Below are 17,240 nucleotides of genomic sequence, written 5' to 3' on the forward strand. Positions count from 1 at the left end.
TTTGTGTTTGTTTATTTCACTGTCTTAGCATAAGGAATCTGTATATAGCAAATAAGTTAATTTAGAGGAGTCGAATCTGAGATTTCTATCGATCAGTGATAATGGCTAGTGCTGTCAAAATTGCGGTTCTTGTAAAGGATGGGTGTATAGTTCCCATCAGGCTTTCTCTAAAGATTGGAAAACTTGGTTTAGGGGAATAGTTTTTGTGAGTGTTAGAAGTTCAGTAGTTATGGCTTTACTAACCCTTATAGCAGATATATGAGAAAGAGACACGAGCATACAAAAAAATGAGAATGGAAAAAGTAAAAATCAGCCTGTGTACGACTGAGGGGTAACAGTAGATCACAGACCACAACTATGTTCATTATACTGTGCTGTAGAGGAAAGAGAAGGCAAATGGGGCATACAAACAGGAGCAGACAACAAGGGGCGTAATTCCTCCTCCTACTACTCAGTACCCTCTCCTCTCGCTGGTTTAGATCTTTATTGCCACAGTACCACGTTGTTTCCTGGGGCACCGTCTCCCAGGGAAGGCGTTTCTATGTTTACCTCGACAGTGACAGTAAATCTCAGTCTCTCCGGGACACATCACGAGCAGCAGAGCTGCCGGGTGAGCTCGCGCAGGATGGGAAGCAGATGCTTACAGCGGTGCCCCGGCTGATCCGGCATGCTGTTGCAAGCTCAGTTGTTGGCAGGCAAGGACATGCGCCTTCAAAAAACTCGTGTCTGCCTTCAAATTGACGTGCTGGTTTTTATTTTGTTTTCCTCCTTGAATACTCGGGAATACTTGTGTAGTTTTCAGTGAGTTCTAGGGACTGGAAGTTGCAATGGAAGGAATATAAAGCCTCAATATCTCTTGAAATAACCTTAAAAAAAGCTGCTGCAGGAGAACGAGTCACAGGTGTCGTGCTAACGGTTACCGTAACAGTTGGACTTTCCGAAATTTGAAGCCATCATTCACGTTTGGTAGCAGAAATTTAAATATGTTCCAGGTGATTGGGGGGAGGTTTCCCTACCTCCTTAGGTGACGCTTAAGTGGTTAAAGAATACTTTTGTGCAAGTGCAGTCTTAGCTACAGCTGCAGGTGTGCTCATTCCTTTTCCTTCTGAGCTCCGCCTCTACAAGGGAAAAAGGGAAGTCACCCCGTTACAAAGAAACTCAGATGGTCAAAAACATACCAGTTGTGGAAAACCACAGCCCAAAAGAGAGCCCCAGGAATACCAGGAAGATTGCTCAGCATGGGGGCAAAACCCCTAAAGAAGTAATTTTCACAAGCACATCAACACCGAGGCTTAACATACTTCTTTAAGTGCTGCAGCTTGGCTGCAGTGCTCTCTCTTTATGCAAACTGAAAGACACTGTGGCATGCAAGAGTGAAATAGGTGGGTTCATATGAATTGTAGAAATGGGAGCGGGGTGGAGGGAAATCAATACTTTTCACATAATTTTTGTACATTGATATTCGACTCGACTCTACCCTCTTGACACATTACTCTCTTCATCATTGCTAAAGTATAAATACAGCCTGGAAATCCATTTGTATGTGAATTCTCTAACTTTCTGGAGCCAGCAAAATTATAAACATGTTAATTATAAGCACATTTTCAATTACTAAATCTTAATGGAATCTTTAACCTGCTTTGTATCTGGAATTATTCAATGTGCAGTTGAAAAGCCATACCAGATATGCCAGGAAGCTAACCAGCACACGTAGGAATCATAATGTGATACGGCGTGGGGATTAGCTGGAAATCTAATGAGAAACCTACACTTCTTGATAGATTTGTGGGGCTAGTGCTGATTTCTGTGCCTCGGAATCTTCAGCGAACCTCTTTCTCAAACAAGCTTACCTTGTCCTAATTAACTACGGCTACACTGTCCTAGAGCAGGTTAGTTTTAGCTGCAGTGAATGGCTGTCAGCTTTTTGGATGGTGAATTAGATAATGGGAACGGTCATTATAATGACTGTTTGTGCTCCCTTGAACTAAGGGAAAAGGTGCTTAACTGCGGCTGACCAATGATTCCTGCTCAAATTCACAGAACTTCAAATCTTGAGTGAGATGTTTGTGAATGTCTTGGGGTCACATAAACTCTTCTAACCCAATACATAACTATGACTTACCATGATTGAACGTTCCAACCTTTCAGTCATAACAAGATTGATGACTCTTCCTTCTACATTTTCAACCCAGTGTCTGAGAATGTTTCATTCTGAGTGTACTTCTGTGGTTCTGGGGGAGAGGCCCAGTTCATGAGCTACAGGCACAAGTTGTTCCCAGGCCAAGAAAACTTCTCTTATGAAATGTCTTATTATGCAAGGGCTCGTCTAACAGTGCAAGGGTTATGCAAGGGTCCTTGTTAAAGTGTAGAAGATGTGGGGGTTTTGTGTTCATGGACTGAAATTAGATATGAACTAGAAAATCATGCTGCTTTAGTGGCTTAGGACTGAAAACTTTCTCGGGAGCTTCCTCAATGAAGGGCATGATTTAGATGGCGGGCTTTTCAAGAGACGTCTCTAAAGTCAAAAGCTGTTTTAAAAACAACTTAAGACGTGACGTGTCTAAAACCAGATCTGTTTGCAACTCTTTGCAAGCAAAGAGATACTTGATTTGTGGCTGATGTAAAAAAAAAAAAAAAAAAATCCTTTTTTTCTGTTTATAAGAGCTTGTTGCTAGTCATCTTATTTAGACTGAACAGTTCCCTTGAACATTCTCTTAATGTGCAATTATAATTGCTGAAGTAAAGCATAAAATGAACCTGTAACTGAATCGGAGTATTACAGTCCAGCTAAATGTCTTAACACCTTTCATATTCTTTCACATGTCCTTTCCAAGAGCAAGAAACACGAAAAAAACCCAGTGGAATCCCTGTCCATGTATACAACTTAGAGCAACCATTTTGTATAGGGAGTGCTGCAGAGCATTGCTTTACAGTAGTCACCAGCAGACAAGGACAGATGCAGATTTATAAAGCTTTTATTTATTATTCATTTTTTTTCAAACTAATAGAATTGAAAAGTTTCTGGAAAAGCATGTGGTTTGACAAAACACTGAAGATTTATGAAATACTCATTCAACACCAAAGGAAAAAAGGGTAATGGACGGGAGAAGTTACACAGAAGTGGTTTTCTTCACATTTTTCCCACTGGCAACCTAGATTGGAGAAACAAAAAGGATTATTTGTAAAATGGTAGCATACTAGTAGTACTTGCAACTTGCTGTATGCTATGTAATGGCAGATGGTAAATCACCCATTAGAAAATGTAAACGTCAGGTGGTAAAAGGGAAGCTAGATGCTTTTTTGAGTTGAAGGAGTTAAAGGGGTGGAAGGGTGGGCAGAGAGGGTAGATAGATAGATGACCTGATATATATGCATTATTGCTGTTACCTACCATGTGTTAAGCGCCGATTCCTAATGTGGCTCTGCTCTGGACTATTAGGTTTGCACCCTAGAAAAAGGAATACAAACAGTTGTGAGAGAGAAACCAAGGCAGCCAAGTACGTAGTGCTTGAGCAGGAACTTTTATAAACTTAAATTTGTGTCTGTGTTACAGTTTGAAGGATAATTCTAACGGCGCTTCCTAACCTTAGAATCTGTGCACTCCTGTGTGTTGGGTATTTTTCAATTTTGCAAAGGTAGAAAATAAACTTCTAGAGTGAATTAGAGACAAAATAATTATTTCCTAAGTCTTCCTGATATATTTACCTATGCAATACTTGGGTTATAAATAAAAAAGGGTTCAATCAATAAGCAGTTGAAGACATTAGTAATACAGTTCTGTGCTTCAAATGACAATGTGGTTGCTGTCGCTAAGTGTCACTTATACTTCCTGTAAATGCTTTGCACTTGCTCAGCAATATGGCTACAGATAAACTTCTCCTGTGGTTATTTCAGAGACAAGTGAATGAATGAATGTATTTCTGGTTGATGAGCTTGAAAAAAAGTGGAATGAGTGTTCATAGGACATAATCAGCTGGGCTCCACCTGCCAATATATCTATATTTGCTAGGCATCTCTGATCATTGATCCAGATGTACTTTTTACTGATAATCCTTCAGAGTTCTGCAAGAATCTGTAGCACAAAAGGAAGTTTATGTATACTACAGATACAGTTTAAATTCAACACATACATATTTTTTCAACTATGGCTTGTAGATATTCAACTCTTCCAGACAAGGCCCTGAAGAACCTTACCTAATCTAGAATTTAGCCGTGCTTTGAGCAGAGGACTGGACTACATTACCTCCAGACAACCTTTCCATATGAAATTGTTCAATGACTATAATCTCTGACTCTAATCTGTACGGTCAAGACGTATGTTATGCTCTGCGGGCAAATTTATTGTAAGGGCACACAGACGAGTAACCACAACAGTTGGCAGAACCACTTTCATAGTGCGTGGTTTCCTGTTTCCTGTACACATTTTTTTTGGTTTGTTGGGTTTTTTTTTTTAAGGAGATAGGAAATACCTCTTCCCCAAAGCATGTCTCAATATCTGATTGCTTGCAGCACTTCTCTACCATGGCAGTGAAACCATCAGCAATTGTCTTTATTTGTTCTTCTGTCATCTGGGGCTTGCGTTTAATGAGGTTGACAAGCAATCTGAAAACAAAGCCACAATACACAGTTAACGCTGCCTGTTGTAGTTCGATTTCCCAATTTAAAATACGCCATTCTATGCAGGTACAGCTCACTTATGAGGGTTTTTTTGTCATGCCTAGAGAAGTCTGTACCTACTTGTGACTCCAAACTCCCAGTCTATCACAACCATCTGTTCGGATTTTGTTATCCCGGTAACAGATGAGAAAAAACTTATTGAAATGATGTGTATGTTATCTTAATTAAGTACATCCTAAGACTTGCACTGGCAGTGGACCTACATGAAACTGGTTAGCTAAGACACTGATTTCATTTGAAGAAAATACCCTGTTTTGCCTCTTCCGAAGTAGACAATGTTATGCACTGACAAGCTCAGTACAAACACAAAGTTCCATCTGGTTTTCTCTCTGTCGCTAGTTAAGTCCCAGTCAGATGACAAAGCAGAGGGGTTGTAGCTTCCTTCTGCCCCCCCCCAAAGCGTTACACTTCAGAAGTTTTTCTACACGGCATTTCTTTCAGCTTACTTCATCTGCCCCAATTCCCGCTCAGCAGGAGGAGCAGTGCACAATTTTTCATCAAAGCTGAACATCTCAGGGTCAAATGCTGGAGGCACGTATTTGGTATCTACTCCAATGGCGGTGAAACACGGTCTCCTGTAAGCATAGGAGTCGCTGCAGCAATGTGAAACGTTGTCATTTATAGGTGTGGTCTCCTGTCTCCTGCACATATCCTGAATCACAATGCTCAGCTGAAAAGAGAAGGAAAGAAGGACAAACGTGAGTTACACCCTCTACAAAACCAGAAGAAATATGTGATGTTTGTGACACAATAGCATAGCTAGAAGTGGAAGCTGTCGGATCGAAACACCTGCTCAGAAATGGCATGGTCTTAAAATGTAAATTAAATATGTATTCCTGGAGTCGGCCATTTCTTAATATGCAAACAGTCTGTCCAGTAAGCATGGGGTGTTTTTTAGGAGACCATTTAGCTTTTCCAAATGCAAGGTGCTGCAGACCCAATCGACTTTTGCTGACTGAGGCAGAGCAAAGTTTAGCTAAAATTTTCACAAGCTACCATCAGACAACTATTTAGGTTCTCGCATTCATTCAGAATGAACAGGCTTTGAATTCTGTTAGGTAGATGCTTAGCTTGGGGTTTATGAAAAATCATTGTGAGTTTGCTATCTCACCAGAATTCGACATTTTTGAGAACAGAAGAAATCTCCAAGAGAAGTAGAGAGAATAAACAAATGTACTCACATATCCCTCAGAACAACGTAGGCGTCTGTCCTCAGGAAGCTGGCAGCACTTAGTACCAACGGCTGTCATTTTCTTTCCGATTTCAAGCAAGGTATCGGTTGTTACCTGAGGCATTTTCTTAGTGTAGCGGATCAGAAGTCTGAAAAAGTCATATCAAAATGACTGTTTGCTCACATTTGAAGAATGCTCTACTGAGCTAGACCACTGAAGTGAAAATAGACGTGAAGACCACATAAATCTGCCAAAGCAGCCAGCATCCTTGTTTACACTCAAGAACATTTATCAGAAAGTACTTACGCTTTAAGAAAGTCTGGCTCGCCATGGGTAGTGAGAAGCTCACAGTTTGTCTTTACAACATCCTGAGTTTCTTTGATATGTTTGTGCAATTCCTCTTGCTGCAAAGAAGTATAAATTTATTAGTGAGGTTAGAGCAGGACATCCTGGTAACAGTCGTATAAATATACCTTTTGACCTCATCTAAATCTTATTAGCTGTAAGATACCCATTTTGCAAGGCCAGTCGCTTCCGTACAGCCTGGACGCCGTAGGGAGGACTTGATTCTCACGGGACTTTTAAGTTCTAACAGAAATTCCGTTAACCAGGCAGCAAGACGTTTGAAATGTAATTTAAATTAATTACCCATTGGACTTATTTTCTAGACAATGGGGTTTTTCTGTTTGTTTGTTTAAACCACGTGAATATTTTTCAAGTATAGGAATATCAACCATGAGGGGAACATCCTCTTTCTATCCCTTGGCCAAAACTGTCAGTGACTCAACTTGTGCTGTGACTTGTGTGCGATTTAGTTGATGAGGAGACTTAAGTTTAGGCATCTCTATGTGAGCTGGCCATGCAGGCTCCCTTCATAATCCATGAGCAGCTGTACTCAGTATAGGCAGTGGAGCCCCTTAAGCTAACCAGCTATTAATCATAAATCACAGAACCATTAAGGTTGGAAAAGACCTGTAAGATCATCAATCATCTTCTTCAGGACAAGCAGAATCACTTCTGAGAGACAGAGGCATCAGGCAGCTGAGTGAGACTAGTGTGACATTTTGTAAGGTGACCACTGAAGTCGCTCTGGGATGTGAGAAAACCCTGTATCCTTGTCACCGGCCCTGGACTGCTTCATTTCCCATCGGAACACTAACTTCCCCTGGGATTAGTCTCTCAAAATGCTTTCTGTCTGCTCTTCTGTAGGAGCTTCTCAACCCAATTGTTTCATGACAGATACCGACCCAGCATTCTAGTTATCTGCAAACAATGCTTTGCACTCACAGCGTTTCCATAGCAGTCAGCAGGGTTGTCTGTTTTGCAGCACTTTTCCAGGAGTGTTTCATATCCCTTAGAAACTCTCAGAATCAGCTGCGTGGAGAACTCAGGGTGTCTTCGTGAGTATTCATAAACGAACCTGAAAGACAAACAAGCTGCCAGACTTAGAGGTCCTGAATAATGTTCTGCTTTCTTCATGCACAACACAGTAATTGACAATGACAGTTCCTCAGGTGAGATCAAGCAAGGTGGACAATGAGCTTGGAAGGCTGTTTGCTTGTTTTAGTGGAATGTTTTGGTCATTCTGTTGTCTGCCAACAGGGCAAATGAGAGAGGAACAAAATAGTTCCCCGGGACAGAATACTTCTTAAGCAGATAACGTAGGTGGGCATGCGCAGAGGCCTCGAATAAAAGAAAGGCACTGATAAATTCAGCTTTGATAAGTAGGACAATGCGGAACAGAAACGGTCACAAAGCGTGAATGAGAAACTAGGGATTCCACTCGGGTTGAAGCTACATTAGTTACATGGGACTTCCATGTGGTCATCTCTTTTCTCCGCATGCACTGGAAACACCCAAGAGGACAGTTTTTCCAGCAGTGCGAAAGGCCGTAGTCCAGAAAAAACAGAGGTTCATTTGCAGGAACGTTCAGATACAAGTACGCATACTGTTGGCTCTACTTACTCTGCCAAGAATTGGTCATGGCCTGCCTCAAAGCTTTTACACACTTCCTTGTCTTGTAGGTATCTTTCAACTAGTGAAGGAAGATCTTCAGGTTTGTCATCAAACTCTGCTTCGATAATGCACTGGCTTCGTTCCACAACTGGCTTCTCACAGCAGTCCTTGATTTTACTTGAGAAAACATCTTGTTTAGAGCACATATAGGTCATAAGCTCGGCCTGTAAAATTAGAACTTGTTATCAGACAAGCTGTGAAATAACAATTTAAAAATAGATTAATTCATCTCCTGTCTCTTTTTCAGGCTCTTGCCTTTTCATTCAGGTCAATTATTTACTCAGCACTTTCCTAAAAAAATGCTGTCTCTATACAAAAAGAAATAGTCAGAGGGACGGGCACGTCCTGTCCGTGTTGAGCACAATGTGCACAGGCGTGGGAGAGAATGAGCTTCCCTCCCTGATCTTAGAAACTTTGAGAAGACAAACTCTGGAAAGCCAAGGCAAGTCATTGAGTGGCCTGTCACAAGGATGCCTGATTGATCTTTCCAGCTGTGTCCAGTGCCCAGCTCTGACGGAGGACAAAACAAGAAAAACCCCAGAGCTTCATAAAGCCAGCGCTGGACAACAGCTGGTTTAAGAAGCGTCTCTAAGTTCCAGCCAGCCAGGCAATATTTAAATCCTGTCACCATTGCACAGTTTTGCTAATCCTCCCATGCAAGCTGTCCTGTAGAGTTCATTGGCACTAGAGGAAAGCTGGATCAATGGCAGTACATGCAACAGGACAGCAAAAAAAATGTGGCCTTTTTGCCTCTGCTTTCTTTTGCTTTGCTTCTGATTGATTTTAAGTGAGTTAATACCATCATGCAGTCTCCCTGATACATGTTTTTATTTCAATCAAACACTGTGTAACAGCTCCTTGCCCTCGTGATCATTAAGGGCTAGATCCGGAGCTGGTCCAAAACCTCGCCCCAGTAACAGCCAGCTGAGCTGGCCGTGAGTTTTTCAGTGGCTGAGGAACCTTCCAGCAGTGTCGAGTATGAGTTCCCTGGACTGTGAGTGAATAGGTGCACAAACTATTGTCTTCCTAAACATTTTTCAAGTACGTAAACATTTTTGAAGAATACTTAGCTTACCCTGTCATCCATGCACTCTACCATGTCCCCTTCACAGCACTCTTTGTAGATGCCCTTAATATCTTGTAGAATTTTAAGAATTTCTGATAATGGAGCCTTGGGATATTTCTGGCTCAGGAGAGCAAGTTTACTAGGTGGAAAAGAAGAAAAATACGCTTGTTTTAAAGCTCCGTATTGAACAGAAACCTTGCAAGTCACTAATACTTATGATACTGTAGCTCAGCATTGTTTCAAGTAAATATTCATTCATTCGTTCTTGTTGTCTAATGTCTGGTGGCTAGAAAAAAAGGACACCAGCACCAGTAACCCAGTGCTCCTTTAAAACAGACAGAAAGAAACAAGTTTGTGATTCTTCTGTTCTATTTGAGCTGTCTACGTAAGCATCACACCCTAGAATTGCCCATCGCTCTTGAGTGACTGTAAAGCATCTCTAGATTACTTAGCACAGAAGTATATAGTCCTATTTAAACCTTTAAATCAAAGCTGACTATATCTAGTAAGGTAATCCTAGACAACGTTAGTGTATTAGACTAGCCACAGAATGAAAGCAGTTCTCGGTGCTCAGGCAGGTGATCTGCTTATTAATTGCAGAAGTCTTTCTAATCTTAAAAATGCACCTTTGACAACAGCTGTGATTCTGCCAAATTTGACTCTTTGATTGCTTGAAGGTTCAAACCAGCAACTTACTTTGCTGATTACTGAAGTGCCTATCACTAAAAGCTGTGGGCATCTGAACAGGGCACAGCTTTGGCAAAAATGTAGGTTAAGCACACTGGAATCTCTGGTTCTGAGTGACACTCCATCAGTTAACTCCGCATCTCCTGGACTGGTTCTAGACACGGCTTCATTTCTCTGTAACTCACGGCTGATCTTTTTACTAGTACTCATTATCTGCCTGGGATACACAGGTTCCCCTTTGCGTCCAGTCTTTACGCAGAAACCTGACCAGAATTGAATTCTACATTTAAATAAACAGGGTAAGAAATCACTGTCGCTCTAGTGTTGAAAGACTGACCCGCTGATCTCTATTCTGTTGGATGATGGTCCTCAGCCAAAAGCATGCTAGGAAGTACCATGAGTGCAGTTTTCAAACTCAGGATATAGAAGTGATTTATATATGCTGATGTTTCCCTCTTGAGTAGTTTCAGGTTTAGGTTAACAAGCCTGCTTTTTATAAAAAACTGGTTGGAACTTACTCTGCTTTGAAAGTTCTCTCGCCAAACTTCTTGAGGATTCCACAAGAATACTGCTGCTTCACACTTACTTTCTTGGCTCTTTCTTTGATGGCAGTTGCCTATAGTAACAGGATGCACATTGTCACATTAAACTCATTACATCTAATGGACTGAGAAAAAAGCAAATCTGTAAATCCCACTTCAGAAAGGCAGCAGGTTCTGGTCCAGTAAGCTCTGATGAAAAGCCAACTGAGAGTTCTTCACGCAGTCCTAACCAGTTCACAATCAGCATTTAACTTCTAGTCTATACACTGTACCTTGTGGCACGGTGCCATTCTTCTACGGACATGCTGCTGTTTCAACAAATACTTCAAGTTCATTGAAACCCTGTGGCTTCAAAGGAGCATAAGCTGTCTTTCAAAGTGCCACAGTGATTACACAGAAGTCACCGGGACTGAGTTTGAGACAAAGGGGAAGTTTGGCGCATGCCATTCTGAAGGTTAACATGAAATCTTGGCTCCAGTTCTCTAAAAAGCAACGCTATGTGGAAGTCATCTGCTATTGATTCATAGGGCTAACGTATGATTAATCCTAACCCTTCTCTACAAGTTCTTCATACACAGATTTGCACGAACAGGAAGATTCTACCTGTTTCTCACTCCTTCTCCTCCATTTGCGTGGGCAACGAACAGGGGAAGAATGGGAGAGACCTCTTATACACCTCCACGTCAGATCAGAAGAGACCTTTATGTAGCAGACAAGGTGCTTACTTTTCATCCACAGTGAAAAATCTGACATACCTTTTCATCCAAGCAAGCACCGACATCACTCTCTTTGCAACAGCTTTGAAGTGCATGTTCGTAATCAGCAGCCAGACTGAGGATTGTTGGGGCATACAAGAAGGGGTTTCTTCTTGCAACAGAATAGATGAAACTATAAGGAGAAGGAAAACATAAGTTACGTATTCCAATGACAACAGCAAATGGCCTTAAATTTCTTACAGCTTCTACAGCTTTCATTTCTAGTTCAGAAATGTAATCGGCGTTCCTAACATAATGCCTACTAATGGTACCTGCTCTGCTAAATCTCACTGTTGCCCAAGTAGGACTCAATAACAGCTCCTTAGATTGTCAGCCACGTAGTTTGTACATACGCTTTTTTAAAAAGCATTGTCAAATACTTGAAAATTCTGATTTTGAGTGTGAAAAATTTACCTATGGCCATTTCACCAAGATTTTATTGCAAATTTCTATTCTTTTTACTGTTATCTTTCCTCATCCTTTCCAATTACAATGGGGTAGTGGGAAGCTGGAGCAAGTGAATTATTAAATCGATATTGGAAACACTGTGGGTTTTCAGGGCTTTTTTTGGGGGGAAAAAAAAGTCCTCCAAGATTCCTAAATTGTGATCCCTTAAAACCCATTTTTCAATGGAAAAACCTGCCCTAGCATGGAATGAAAAACATGATCAGACCTTTGGATATTTAGTGATTGAGCAACTGTTCTATACATGCCGATATGAGGTTGAATACTTGCAACTTTTTCAAATGTCCTGCATGTCCACACACTCTGTATAGCTTGGGGATCCTTCTTCTGCATGACTAAATACTTAAACAGTAGAAAACCGCCATTTTTCTTACTGTCCCAGTAATGACACCCGGTTGTCCTGGTACTCCTTGCATATCACGTCAGAAGCTGGTCTTTGGTACGGCTGAATGAAGTCTGGTTGGGGAACTTTAAATGACAGGAAACACTCATTTCTTTCAGGATCAGCTTTACTGCAGCAGTCAGCCATTGCGCCATATGAGTCGCGGAGCTTTTCTACTTGGCAGATTTCATCCAGGAAAATGGAGGGCTATAAGGGAGATGCTGAGGGTCAGAATTATTGTTTACAGACAGTGTAAAGTACATTCTATTTACCTGTAAAAGAAAACCCAGATTGAAAAGTAAATACTTTTTTACTGGATAAGATTTAGACCATAAATCAGAATAAGTCATTGTTTTCAACACAATTTCGTAAAGTTTTATTTTATGTCATCCAATATGAAAACTGTTACAATGCTTTATTGAAAAAAAATTTCATTATAATTGAAAATAGTCTGTACAAGACAGTGATCTCCTTTTACTCATAATCTGACTAAACTGAATTTTCAGATGAATTGAAGCAGGATTTGATACTCTACTTGATGATCAGCTTGGGAAACCTTTAGGGAGACCTAATGTAGCCATGTCACTTGGTCTGAATGTTAGAGCTCGCAAGAGCACAAGCACCGAACTCTCTGAAGGGCCGGGCTGAACCTGATGGACATCCAGGGATCTTACATACCTGCAAACTTCTTTAGTTACCCGATCTTAGGGGGGCTTTTTTAAAACTTCTTAAATTAAGTACCTTAAATTAGCACACATACCTTTTCAAGTCACCCCAGTGTGAAAACCCACATGCTTTGGTCACTTTAATACCTAGAATTAGACCTGTATTTTACAGCTGGGGTATTTGTACTAAATGCTAACGTTTATTTCCAGGCGATGCTAAACTTAATGTGCCAAAGTGTGCTGTTTGGGCTCCAATATATGGCTCCACAGATCATTTAGGCACTTCTGAAAGGCAGAGTTTCAGAACCTGGCAAAAACAAGTTCTTTGTTTCAGCACCAAAATCTGAGCATTGGCTGATGCCAACAGCAACACCTGAAAGGATCAGGTATAAATCCTCAATGAGGATGACTCTGGTATCTGCATAGAATGAGGAAGAACACCATGCCGAAGGATTCACTGCCTACCAGGGATTTTGTGCACTCGGGAGCATCTTCATTGGCCACACACTTCTGTGCCAGATCAACAACATCCTTCACCAGCTTGGACAGCCCGTCGTAAGAACATCTCTGGAGGTACTGCGCAAACGTGATCATGGTACTGAAACACAAAGCATATTATGGAATAGGGAGATAAGAAACACAAAGTCAATATTTTCAAAGGTGCTTCTGGATTTGAAATTGTTTCTTCAAACGACAGGCGCAACTGCTTGAACAGAGTACCACTAAGAGCATAGTACTGGACCCTGTATCCTCCTTCTTCTCACCTCCTTTCTGAAAAATGTTTTTAACCTTACTTTCCAGTAACAAAGTCTTGAATAACAGATTAGAAAGAAAACAGAAAAGACTGTGATTTGAGCTTTCTGCCACTTTTACCAGCATCCTCGTAAATGCCATAAACTGAGCTGGTTTTTGCCATTGTTACCAATGATGATCTTCAGGCCGCCTTCTTTCAGAAGTAGTTATGTTCCTGTCAGGGCCCTCTGCCACTCCCAAAACCATTTCAAAAGAAAATAATTGAATTGCCTCAGAAAACCTGTCGCAGGTTTGTTTTTTGAGGTTGGTGGCTTGTTTTGGTTTGGTTTGGGGTTTTTTTTGGTAATGTCTCAATCCAGCATAACTCCTCTCCGTCCTACGGTTATCAAAACTGTATTACTCATGCCTATTTTCTTTTCACGTAAGGAATACAGTTCTTTTCCTACAGAGCAAGAAAGCCATTGTGACTTTTGCAAGTCTTAAAATAGTTGTAGGCTTTGTATGCTAACAGTAAGAAGGCTAACTCAATGCCATGCTTCAGTGAGCCGTACACCCTCTTCACTAGCTCATACAGTGTGGTTTAGTTCCCCTTTTCTGTCCAATATCAACAGAGATGGAAAACAATCAGAAAATGTAGGCTGAACATTCACTTACACTGCCTTAAATGTCTCTTCTTTCAAATCATTGTAACGATGGGCAATTTCACTCTTGTACTCTGGGAAGAAAAACAAAGAGAACAATGATGCTCGCTGTCACGGCGGCTGTGCTAGAGCCCTTCCAGAATACATTCTGAGCACCTTCCACCAGATTTTCAGAAGCGTTCAGCATTCACCCAGCTCTTACACTTAAGGAAGTACTATCATTGTTTTGAAACAGACCAAGCTAGTGGTGAGCACTTGTAAAATCCTGCCTTTGGGTACCCCACCCCGGGTTTTCTCTACTCCTTTTCCGGGAACTTCCATCTAAAGCTTTCTTCAGGCCGCCTTGAACTCCTCTTTGTCTCAGGTGACCACTCTTGTCCGTTTGTCTGCGGATACCTAACTCTTACGCACGCTCATCTTTCTGAAGGAACCCAAGCATGTGATTTTCAGGATTCTAATACAATATTTACCTCTGTAAGCCCATACTTAATTCAAATATTCAAAATGACTGCTGTAGCTTACTTTTAAGGATTAGCAAACATGCCCTTTGCATAACCAACAACGTGATCATGTCTACGCTACAAATAAAGGAATGCAGCTGCAGTTTGATTAGAGCAAGCATTAGCAGAATTCTCTCTTTTTGAACACAAAATTATTAACTTGGCCAATTCATTTTCTTGTTCCACCCAGTGCATATCAACTGTGCTCTTCATGAGCAGGAAAGCAGATAAATCCCTCCCCTTGGTCCTGACGGTAACAAATGCAGGTTGTAACTATACTTCGCTCTTGGCGAGAAGACTCCCACAAGATTTTCCCAACAGATACTGAAGCATGTGGCCACACTAATGAATGAGCTAGAATGGGGCAGTCGTTTTGTTCTAGAAATACCATTTAGGAGTATTTAGAAAACATGAAGAGGAATTCCTTTACCTAATGGAATATACCTGCTTTGATAATAAGGGTTTCAGTGCAGAAAATTGTAATTTAAAGACTTTTTGCTGCTGTTCACTGGCATTTGTAGCCAGCTCCTGAAAAGTGAGTTTTGTTAAATTTGGGTATTTTGATGTTTCAAACAAAAATCAAAAATATCAGTGCAAAAATTTCTAGGACTGCCTGGGGAAATATTTGGTTGACCAAGGTCTAAGGTTTTATAATACAGGGAGAAATGACACAATGAGGCGTTTTCGGCTAGCCTTCTTATAGTCCAGCCTGAGATGTAGATTTTTGGGTTTTTGACGTACTCGTGTGAAAACCACTGCCTTTAATTGGTGAGGAGCTCGCTTATGAACTACTATTCTAAAGGCAGCACTTCCAAAAGCACAGTGTATCCGCTTTCTCCATGCTGGAAAGTAACAGATTCTGAATAATCAACATCTGTACATGCGCTGCACTGATGTTGCAAAGGGACGTCACCAAACTTACTCGCCCAGTTAAGTTGAGTTGTCTGCAGTGTCCTACCCATCTCCTCACCATTTCTTCATTTAGTTTCTTTTCAAGTTAACCAAATTTTTCTGTTCTCTTTGGATCAGGCTTGCAAGAATTGTTCGTGAAATTGCATTAAAGTCATTAAATTAATACAACAAAGACTGCAAAGACAACTAATTAGTCCTTTCTTACCTGCCTCTCGAGCAACTCTTTGCAGATTCCTGGATGTAGCAGAACTAAAGAGGAAAATAAATGAAATTAATGTTACCCACTTCATGGTTGCAGATTATGATGTGGGCTCAATTGCTGAGAAATGCTAGGAAGATCGAAGGGAAAGCATTTGCTTATATACCCTTTACTACCTGTGTCTGTAAAATATTAACCATAGAGCTGGCACTTGTAGATTTCCATTTGGTCTGAAGAAGATTACAAAACTTGCACTGTCCTTGCCAAAAATGAATTTGATATTATTTGTTTATTATGTGTTACTCTGGGCCTCTTTGTCCTGAAAAGGCTGAACCTTCCAGCACCCAAATAGATAAAGTTTTGCGTAAATTTCCTTATCAAATGACAAACAAGGAGTTCAAGGCATCACACAAAAAAGTCAAGTCTAATCCTATAGCTGTGCCGTGCCCCCCCAGTATTTGCCCAAAAGCAAAGCAGGTTGGTGTTGTACAGTAACAAACAATTTACCCAGACAGGACTCTGTCCACATACTCACTTGTAATTAGAGAATTTTAATTTTAAATCACATGACAAAGATGAGATGGCTCATCTAGACTTTGATATAAAAATTACAGATTGGTAAAATACAGCAATGAGCACAAAGATAGGGGTAAACAGTGGCTCCAATTTCAGTTGGCTTCCGAATTCTTAAAGAAACAGAAGGTAAAAGTGTGGAACGGGTACCACGGGATCTGACTCTCACAATATATGTAGCTCCAGAGTAGAACAGTTTCATGCAGACAACGTATGTCTGTCAGCAAGTTGGAACCGACTCTTTTACACTCTTCTAGACTGCATCTCGCTCCAAAGTTTGGGATGTACCCTTAGGGAAACATCCAAGAGGGAGGCTGCTCCAACAGCCACAGGGCTGATTTGAGCACCTGATTTGTTAGGTCCCGGTCTGGTTTTCTGTGGGTGCTGTTATTCGCCAGAATCCAGAAAACTGCCAAATGCACGGGTAAACATTTGCAAGAGCTGTCTTTTCATAATTTTTGCAATTCCTCAATTGCGCTGACATCCTCCCGAGAGTAATCTCTTAATTAAGCACCGCTCGCCTCTTTGAAAACTTTCTATTGATTAGTCGGTAACTTAGGAGTTCAGACACAGGAAGAGTTGTGAAGTTTGCACAGAGCCCCGGGACATGGGATAAAACTGAAATTATTTTTCCAGAACACTCAGTGAGAGGCTCCAGAAAAACCCCCAAGTATAAGGCTGGATCCTTCCTGAGTGCCAAGTGATGTAGCTCCACAGTGGGAAATACCATGGTTTACTCTGAATGAATTTCTCTCTCCGGTGGCTGGATGTCAACCCGCGCAACCGTTCTCAGTGCGTTGCTGGAGGTTGTGCTCTGCCTCGCAACTCATTGCTTCCGGTAGGAAGTGCCTACCCGGTACAGCCTAGAGCAAGGTCTTCTAACACTTCCTTAGTCCTTAAGGTTCCCTTTTCTACCCTGTTTTTTTCTCAAGTGGGCAGTTTTAACACAACTCTGTATTGTTCCTACTGGGAGTAGTGTGAATAATTCAATTTCCAGTTTTCTGGAAAACGGACGAAATTAAAAAAAAAGACTGCGCTGTGTGTCTCAACTTGAGTTTTTAAACATGTTTTCAATAAATCAAAAGAGATGTCTAAGCATAAAATATTTGCAGGCAATTTTCATTTAGAAAAATGTCACGGGAATGCATCTTGCCTTTCAGAAAGACCGTTCTGTTCTCCATAAATAACCACATAAAGCTTTTAGATGAGTTTACAGAATGGTTTGATAGAATGGA

General features: G+C 41.0%; 1 protein-coding gene across 1 annotated transcript; it reads right to left on the reverse strand.

Moving 5' to 3' along the window:
• Positions 1-2,957: 2,957 nt before the first annotated feature.
• ALB (albumin) lies at positions 2,958-15,533 on the reverse strand. The gene is made up of 15 exons (XM_009815153.2): positions 15,439-15,533; positions 13,835-13,895; positions 12,893-13,025; positions 11,755-11,969; positions 10,916-11,048; positions 10,137-10,234; positions 8,941-9,070; positions 7,815-8,029; positions 7,137-7,269; positions 6,156-6,253; positions 5,859-5,997; positions 5,124-5,347; positions 4,470-4,602; positions 3,392-3,448; positions 2,958-3,152 (listed from the first exon to the last, which is right to left on the reverse strand). Exons 1-14 carry the CDS (start codon positions 15,521-15,523, stop codon positions 3,398-3,400), a joined length of 1,848 nt encoding a protein of 615 aa, XP_009813455.1. The 5' UTR covers positions 15,524-15,533; the 3' UTR covers positions 2,958-3,152; positions 3,392-3,397.
• Between the last annotated feature and the right edge of the window lie 1,707 nt (positions 15,534-17,240).

The sequence above is a fragment of the Gavia stellata genome, chromosome 19 (assembly GCF_030936135.1).
Source record: "Gavia stellata isolate bGavSte3 chromosome 19, bGavSte3.hap2, whole genome shotgun sequence".
Taxonomy (NCBI): domain Eukaryota; kingdom Metazoa; phylum Chordata; class Aves; order Gaviiformes; family Gaviidae; genus Gavia; species Gavia stellata.

Excerpts from the sequence above, each read along its gene's own strand:
- ALB (XM_009815153.2), bottom strand. The coding sequence starts at position 15,523 with ATGAAGTGGGTAACATTAATTTCATTTATTTTCCTCTTTAGTTCTGCT. Across the intron at positions 13,026-13,834 it reads GAAGAGACATTTAAGGCAGT|TACCATGATCACGTTTGCGC; the intron begins GTAAGTGAATGT and ends TTTGTGTTTCAG. Across the intron at positions 10,235-10,915 it reads GTGCTTGCTTGGATGAAAAG|GCAACTGCCATCAAAGAAAG; the intron begins GTATGTCAGATT and ends CTGTTACTATAG.